The sequence below is a fragment of the Montipora foliosa genome, chromosome 11 (genome assembly GCF_036669935.1).
Source record: "Montipora foliosa isolate CH-2021 chromosome 11, ASM3666993v2, whole genome shotgun sequence".
Taxonomy (NCBI): domain Eukaryota; kingdom Metazoa; phylum Cnidaria; class Anthozoa; order Scleractinia; family Acroporidae; genus Montipora; species Montipora foliosa.
The window spans coordinates 51,703,842-51,712,685 of record NC_090879.1 but is presented as its reverse complement, the minus strand read 5'-3'; the positions used below and the strand labels follow the sequence as shown (position 1 = coordinate 51,712,685).

At 40.5% G+C, this 8,844-nt stretch overlaps 1 protein-coding gene across 1 annotated transcript in view; it reads right to left on the bottom strand.

The window, feature by feature from the left end:
- Positions 1-7,287: 7,287 nt before the first annotated feature.
- The window catches only part of LOC137975815 (flavin-containing monooxygenase 5-like), an 8,655-nt gene continuing 7,098 nt past the window's right edge, over positions 7,288-8,844 (bottom strand). Inside the window, exons 2-3 of the mRNA XM_068823010.1 lie at positions 8,079-8,782; positions 7,288-7,668 (exon numbers count right to left, since the gene is read on the bottom strand). Of these exons, the coding sequence (XP_068679111.1) occupies positions 7,345-7,668; positions 8,079-8,782 (1,028 nt within the window). The 3' untranslated portion in view covers positions 7,288-7,344. The remainder of the gene's footprint in view (positions 7,669-8,078; positions 8,783-8,844) is intronic.

Genomic DNA, 8,844 nt, shown 5'->3' with positions numbered 1-8,844 from the left:
ACCATTTGCGGATGTAATTACAAAGGCAGCACTTTCTCCTCAGGTATTTTAAGACCCTGAGTGTTGATCCTGCCGGAGTCGACCTCCCACATGGCAGCCCGATGCTCAACCAACTGAGGTACCGTCGCGCGATGATTAATAGTTCATAGGATTCGTAAGGGCACGGAGTGTGTCAGTTTCGCGATTAGATCTACGGCTTTTACTAATCTTTAAAGAAATTTGTTAAATATAGTTCTTCCAAAAAAGGCTACAAACGATCAGTACTCCAATTAAGGTACTTACTCGACGCAATCATTGCAATCTATTTGAAGCGGTAATTTGATTGAAGTTCAGACCAACAAAAAAACGATTTTGTTCCGCTTAATTTGGCTTAGGCTTGACGTCATTTGGCGCGGCTGTTCTTTTTCAAATTAGGCGATGGATTTAGACTTAAAGGAAAATGAATTGAGATCAACTAAAAAACAAATAGCGTGCTCAGCTACAGAAGCTGGATTCGAACACGCGAAGGAGAGTCAGCGCAACCTAGTTTCCAGGGTCTCTCATCTTCCCATGTTCCCCTGGAGCTCATGGGCATGAGGGTGGTGCCAGCAAAACGAACACATTCTCGCCCATGAATTGGCGATTATCCTGAACTGTTAATTTGCTTTGAATTCACTATTATCGTGAAATTTGGACACTGTGTCCCATCCCAGGACTTGTGGTAGCAGAGGAAATAAGGAAATAAAAAATCATATTCGTGGATTACAGAACCGCATTATCAAATGGTGTTTAAATGTATTGTCCCTGAGCAGCTAGCGGTGTGGTGGTCGAGTGGTTAAGTGACGGCTTAATCAACATTCCCATACACTAGGGTTATCTTTTCAAACAAATATGACTGTTTCCCATAAACCATATCAAGCTTCCAGTCTTTTAAATTCACGATAATAGGGAATTCAAAGCAAATTAAAAATTCAGGATTATCGCGAGTTCAAGGGCGAGAATGGGTTGGCGAAACTTGTATTTTTTGGGGGAAGAATGGTGCCAGTTCCATGATCCCTTGTTCCTTTCGTAGCCGTAAAGATTGAAGACAATTTTTTTTATCCATCGATTCTTTCCATGCCATTCTTGATCTGGATTCTCTGCTGGATTAGACTTATCCTTGCATCGTGCGCACACAGCGTGTTGTAAGGTAACTGTGAGTGACCCCATTTGATCATGGTTGTGCCTAGTTAACAGTAAAGAGTTAGATAACCTAAAAAATCTAATGTGAACTTACATGACGCCAGGAGCCCATCACCTGGAGCGTGCAACTTACCTATTTTCGTGCAACGGCGTTTTCACAAGTAAGGTTATTTTTAGATTGAATTTCCCGCTAATGAGACTCCCACAGGAGCCCGATGACCAATTACAAGAAATTAAACTGACGTCATAGGGTCACCGAACCGAAACTGCCTTTGTTTTTTGACGTAATTCGCGGGAAGGGCTAGTCTAAAAATAAACCTACTTGTGAAAACGCCGTTTCACAGACGCTGTATGGAAGCTGCACGCTCCAGATGGGCTCCTGATGACGCAAGATCAACTCAAACTTAAAAAGGAAATGACAGCTGCAAGACAAGCGCTAGCTACTGAAAACATGATACCGCTGTATTCAAAGTACCTCAAGGAATCTTTCCGTGTTTCTTACATTACCCTAATCTCCGAAGATGTTTCCAAGGCTATCCGTAACCATTTGACTCCAAGAAGGAATGATCGGTACTTCAATAATTTCAGCCAGGTAGGTATCGGGAATAAAGAATGTGATCTGCTTAATGGCCCATGTTCTCCCAACAGACATTGCGCGTCGCGTTGAATTTCGCACAGACGGAAAATCCGGAAATCACCCAATCAAAACGCTGGAACTATTTCAAAACCGCAACACAAGCGCGCAATGTCTTTTAGGTGAACATGGGCCTTTGAGAGGTGTGATCTTGATGTAACACCAAATTCTCATGAATAATCCACGTAGAAATCCATGATACTACAATCTTGGACAAAATTCGTTGGGAAAATGTGACGCTCTAATTTGTCTGTGCGATAAAGAGTAAATTCTTCCTACTTTCCCCCCTCCCCCCATTTCAATGTTGTTTTAAAAAGCGACCAGAGGCTTGCACAGTATTTTGCATCACATTACCAACATTGGTATGGGAGGAAGGACCAAGATATTTTGCTAGTGCGTGCCAAATGATGCTTAAGCTAGAATTTTTCCCAAGAGTTTTGTCCAAGATTGTAGTTAGGAGATTAAACGCTTCGATCGTAGGAATGAAAGGATTAAACCCCAATAGCTTTAGTTGGGATTTTTTGGCAGGTAACTCTTAAACTAATCTAAAATAGTTCGGCTGAATTTTAATTCAGCATTACATTCACATTAAAAGTATCAAACGTAATAAAATTATCAGCATACAAAAGATACACCATCGACATGAATACCTTTTTTCATGGCTTTTCAACCGTAAAGAAAGTGTGCAGACATAGCATGATTTTGCGGCGTAAAAATATTTTTTATTCATAATTGTCAAAGCAATATTGACCCACTTGCTGTTAGAGCGAAAAGGAAATGGTTGAATTGTGACTGACTTTATATGACTAAGATATTTTAATCTTTGCCGTAGATAGCAAAGGAATATGTAGTATTGTGATGGCTGAATGCGTTTTTAGAGCCGATACTCTCAACCACAAATAAGCTATATTGCTACTAATAAAAAAAACAAATACGTTAAAAATTTCTTTAAGGTATGTCAAGTAGTTCAGCTATTACAAATGATGTCAGAGATCTTTGAAACACGTTCCGTCGCCTATCCGCGGGATTACGGACTGCGCATCCCACGAGTCATCCCGACCAGACAACTGATGACCAAATGTGTCTGTCATTCTGAAAAAACTGAAATCTCGCGTCTTCGTCAATACTACGACTTCCTTGTATGCTATTCTTTACGGGAAAAGCTCCAAAGGTTGTTTTTGATCAGCTCAGTCTAAATTTAGATCTTTATCGGCTAGAAACTCTTGACAAATATCTTGCAATTTGCAAAATCAAAACAAACTTATGATCACTTCTGAATTACTTTTAAATCAAAGATAATGAACAAGCAAAGCTCTTTTCGATGTTTACCTCAACAAAGAGTGATGCCAGTTTTTGTTGTTATAGAACGATTTTAGCTTCGAACATAGCAACATGAAACGTAAACAATCATTGAGAGCAATACCAAAGTTCACATTTTAGCGTAACGGTGCAATATGATAAGCGATGCTTAAAACACTCCGAGGGTCAATTTTTTTAAAGATGCGACTTGGTCCAATTATATTAAGAACGGTAGAAGATTTTAGTCACCCGGAAGGCGTTGGTCCGTGCTTGGAAAGAAAAAAGTTCAAAGAAACACAGGTATGACTAGAACGGATCCGCGTAGGACCATTGCACGTTGCGAGTTGAAGATGATAAAGTTTGCAAAAATGTCACCCTCAACGGTGATTAATAAGTAACCATTCTGGAACAAGTGCGTTTGCTTAACTAGTGCAGATTAGTACTCAACAACAAAAATATATACTTATGGAAGGTGCCTACTAATTCAAAGGCATTTTTGCCCCGGTTTATGATTATGCGGGAAATGTAGATCTTAACAAGTGAAATTGAAATCGAAAAAGAAAATTGGGGGTAACCACGGATTTTTCAAAGTTAATTCATGAACAATATTTGTAAAAAGCTTTAAAATACCAAGTCATACATGCATGGTTACCCCCAATTTTCTTTTTGGATGCCAAGAGTACTTACTAAGATCTACTTTCTCTGCATAGTTTTAAACCACGCAACAATATCCCTGTATTAGTAAGCATCACCGATAGGAAACCCGAGTATCTCGAGATGCGCAGAGCGTGTGCGCATTAACAATAGTAGGCACCGTCCTTAAGGCGCATCAAGAGAACATGAGGGGACAGAGAAGGAGGCTCCCGGTCCAGCCCTTGGGATATGTCATGTCTACGAAAGTTATTTATAGACGAACGGAAGTCTTTGTTCTAGCGGAAGTCTGTATTCCGAGAAGTCCGCATGCAGGCCAACCTCGGTCTGATGTTTGAAAGAAAATAAATATTCATTAGCCTTCCACGTGCGCCGCCATTTTCTCTCTTCACTAAGAACCTGAGAGCGAGACAAGACTGCATGCGGACGTCTCGGAAGACAGACTTCCGCTAGAACAAAGACTTCCGCTCGTCTAAAAATAACTTTCGTGGACATGACATATCCCGACCAACGCCCTAAGCCTCCGTCTCTGTCCCCTCATTTTCTCTTGGGCGCATGGAACGGCAGGTTTTTGTCTCCTTGAATTGTTTGCTATGTGTTTGTCATAAGGTGTCCCACCTGAATGTGGCAGAACCGCAGCACGAAGCACAACAGCGTTAAGAAACCCAGCTGGTATAGGAGCCAGCTAGTTGGCTTACTTTTAGAAGGTTGTAGAGTTGAATTCAGGACCTCTGAAGGCAACCCGGAGGGATTTGAACTCGGAGCATGCGTATTCGCCTCGTGGTCAGGTCAGTGACCATGAGCTGTAAATACGACTCTCAAATGTTCTGAAAATCGCAATGTCTATTCTTTCGTGTGAAAGGAAACCTGGGGTGCTTTCAACTTTACCTAAAGTTTCGAAAAAATCGGGTAAGGAATCGAATGGGACGGAAATATTCCGGAAACTTGGGACTACCTTGTGAACTGGTGCCGAAGTTCCGGAACAACCGGAAAATCCCACCCCACTCTACCTCGGGCGCTATCACTGTTTCTTCAAAACTCATCGATGTGATTGGTTCGAGCGGCTGGAAGATGCTGTTCCATTCGCTACATGAAGTTATCGAAATTCTTAAGTAAGACTTTTGTTCCTCTGCAATTTGTATTAGCTCTAGATTTAGAGAACTAAGAGACTTCACTAGTAAGAGTATATTTATTCTTAGTGGTCGTGTTTTCCAACCGAAACAAAGAAAATGTTTGTATAAGATCAACTCGATTCTCCGGAGAATAGTTTAGGGCAACAAGATGGCTGAGTTGAACGAAATAACATATTAACGAAGGGTATTTTTTTACTCTAATTGAACCTACTTACACGGCCGGAAGGTGTTCAACAGCGGCTGATGCTATTTGCAGAATTCACTTTTTAACAGTGTTAATTAACCAAGAAAATAAACTTAACATTATTTTAAACCCTAATCCTTTTTACCAACCCTTTCTCAATATGAAAGTCACGGCTTAAATCTTGCCACCAAACTGATCAGTGGTGCTCTCGACCCGGGATTCTGCCTTCTGAAAGTTATTTTCACCACTTCAACGCCACAAACTTAACACGCAAGTAAGACCGTACTACATTTGCCAGATTTATGCAAGATGGTATGCATTATGCGTTCTAAATTCCCATTCATCCTTGAAGTGCACTCTTGTCAAATCAAAACTTATCTTATTTTAATAACAGGAAACACGAAACAAGTGATTTAAATCCGGCAGACAGTCATTCATTAAACTGGAGTCAATTAGGCTGGTGTAACAAGTGGCCACATTTCCGGACCGGCACAGTTCAAAATGGCACCACTTTGGACAACCTCGACATCCATACCCACTGTAATAAAGAAAGACACAAGCAGTAGAGTTTAATATCGACTCTGTAAAGTTTTTCTGAGCTACATATAGAGGGGGAATACCACGCCACCGTTGCTTTTCACCTCTGTTACCTCTATAATTATGCTTTTTTTAGTCATATCGACAAGGAGCAGCCGGATTGAACTCCAGACTGAGTTACCTGTAACTGTGACTCCATCAACATGTCCAGGGTTCGATTTTTCCGGGCTTGGTCATATACCTAAGTTAAGATTTTTTTTCAGTCCTTTACTCTTGTCCAAGAGGGTTTTCTACGGGTACTACTCTATCCTTACCCTAAAACCGAGATGCACGTGATCTCCTAACCATACGTTTATGCACGAGATGTCTCGTTAGTGTCAAAACCCATTTTAATACCTTACGAAATGTTTTCTGCCTTTGAAATGCAGGGTGTTGATCGGAAGCATTGGTCAGAATGTCGATGAACGGGATCTCCTAAGTATCGAAACCCTGTTCGAAAACGTAACGTTTTTCTAGTTCTACCGAAATGTTTCCCAAGAAGAATGCAGACATGTAAGACTAGAATGCAGCGTGTCGATCGGGAGCTCTTTTAAGAGCTCAGTCACAGAATCCCCAATCAACCCACCTTGACCAGATGGTTATGGTCTTGTATTTCGTCTAAAAATAAACGACCAGACGCTCTGGAAATGGCAATAAATGGGACGCTAATGTTTTAGTGACGCGTAAAAGCCTGGCAGGTGTCTCGAGTGATCAGCTTACTGAATTGGGAATCAATGCTAACTGTCTTGCATGTCTCGGCAAGTCGCACTGGATCCAAACTTGAATAATTACCACTAACTCTGCTTGAGCAAATCGAGCGGTAATTAGAGCCCTATTGTATTAACTCTTGTTCTTAGGCCATCGTAGCTTGATTAAGAAAATAACACAAACAGCGGTGATAAACATTGTATTCCAACGCTTTTTTTTATAGAACTTGAAGTTTCGTTTGCTAGTCCACATAAATTTTCAAAAGTGACCGTTACAATTTTTTAAAACTATATATATATATATATATATATATATATATATATATAGTAATATCGTAAACATTAGAGGTCTGGTAAACATTAGAGGTCTGGAACCTGAACCGGCACAAGGATGACACAGCCCCTTAAGGCTGCATTTAATGGTTTGCAATGCTACTTCCAATTTATTCATTTAGTTATTCGTGCGTACACAACAGAAAATTGCAAGCTTACCAATGCAACGATAAAGCTGTGGAAATAATAAGATCATCCTTTCGAGGAAGATGGAATAGAGTGAGGATGCTAGAGATATCCAGTGACTACCACTCTCCTATCCACTGTTTTAGTGTATACTAATAAATAAATAAATTAATTAATTACCGCGTGTAAATACTGTTTTATATGAAAAACTCTCTCATAGATTTTTTAGGACCATATTTGCGGTCGAAATTAAGTATGAAGGAGAGAAATATTGGGATGATACGTGAAAAGAACATCATGACGGCTGTTCTTGAAGGGTGTTAGAGGGAATGTCGCTTAGGTCGGGGGTAACATGAGAATTTATTAGCGATTTTATCAGAGTCTGTTATGTTCCTTTTAGTGTATGTATAGTTGCTAAATTTGTTGTATATGTATGTGTCTCAAATTACCGCTGTAAGGCGCTAGAACAGCTAGTCACGTAAATAAAGATTGTGATTGAGTTATTAATTGATTGGTTTAAGTCTACAATTGAGGACTATTCTACATAAAGCTCACATAGATAGCAATCACAACACCTAACAATACTAAAATCATCATATACACATTCTTCTCATTTTTTCCCGCGTCTTCTTTCTTCGCCAAACTGCGGGTCTTCGTCGCATTAACCACATTTCGCGGAGCATCCTCAATGGCCTTTTTGGCACCCGACCAGGCACCAGGCCCCATGAGGCGGAACTGAGGCGGCGTACAACCACCGAAAAAGCACTTAAGGGCCAAGGCAGGATCACGGATTAAGAGCCACCACAAATCTGGCTTACAACCAACCTCCACAGCAATTTCATCAGCATAAGATACGAAGTCAACCTGAGAGAAAGTGAATCACGGTTATTAAACGAGGATAAAACTACATTAAACAAATAACAACTGAATGCAAATGCCCAGAAAAAGTGTTTTGGAAGTCTAAGTATCGAAGTTCCAGTGTTGAGGGCATAATTTGTGTTTCATACCATGACCAAACTAAAAAAAGATCATTATCCAAATTGCACTTTCTTCTGCCTAAATTATACAAATGCAAACACGTAAGATACAAAATTAGTTAGGACGCCTTACTAAGAAAGTTTTGTTCACTGCCCTTACAACATCTATTCAGTATGTCTGCAGCCTTTGCCAGACTTAAAGAATCCCTTATTTCCCCATTCAAAAATGACTTTATAGGGCAGTCAGTTGCAGAATAAACTCCGCACAAACTCTGCTTAAGATAACTGGACACAAACCTGCAAGGTGTGTCGCTTGCTAGCATAATACCTCCTTGCCATTTCGTTTCTTTTCTTTTTGATGTGATGCATCATGACATCCTCTGGAGGAAGAAATTTCTTACCACGGAAGACTTGTGTTGCCCAACGTGCTTGTAACTCTGCCAGTGGAAAAATAGCTCCGAGGGGTTGAACGCAGCCGATAACTGCAAGGGTTGGTTTGGAGAGATTTGGAGGAAACACGTATTTGTACAATTCTACCTTGTTGTCACTCACAGGTAGAATAGATTGATCTATGCACTTAAACCCTATCTTGTACCCTGTACAGAATATAACCACATCCAAGTTACGCAAATGCGACCCATCATCAAAGACGACTCCTGTTTTGGTAAAGTGGCTGACATCAGGTTTGACAACAAGATTTCCCGAGATAATGCGATGTGGAAGATCATCATTGACTGCTGGATGTTGACCAGTCACTGCATGTTGAGGGCGCAAACCAAACATTTCATGGTCAAATCTTTTATTTGCAGCGTTGAAAAGTAAGGATTCAAAAATTCTCAGTGGTATCATGGATGCGAATCTAGTGACAAATTTTTGATCAACGGGCATCCCACCCGGTGCCATTCGTGACAGAATCCAGGCTCCTCGTCGGGTGCTAAGATACACATGCGGGGTATGGCGGCTGAGTTCAACGGCAATATCGCCTCCAGAGTTGCCAATACCTGTTCATAGAAAAACAGAAAACTGATTGAGATCTCACTAGCAAATTACACAAGTAGTATTT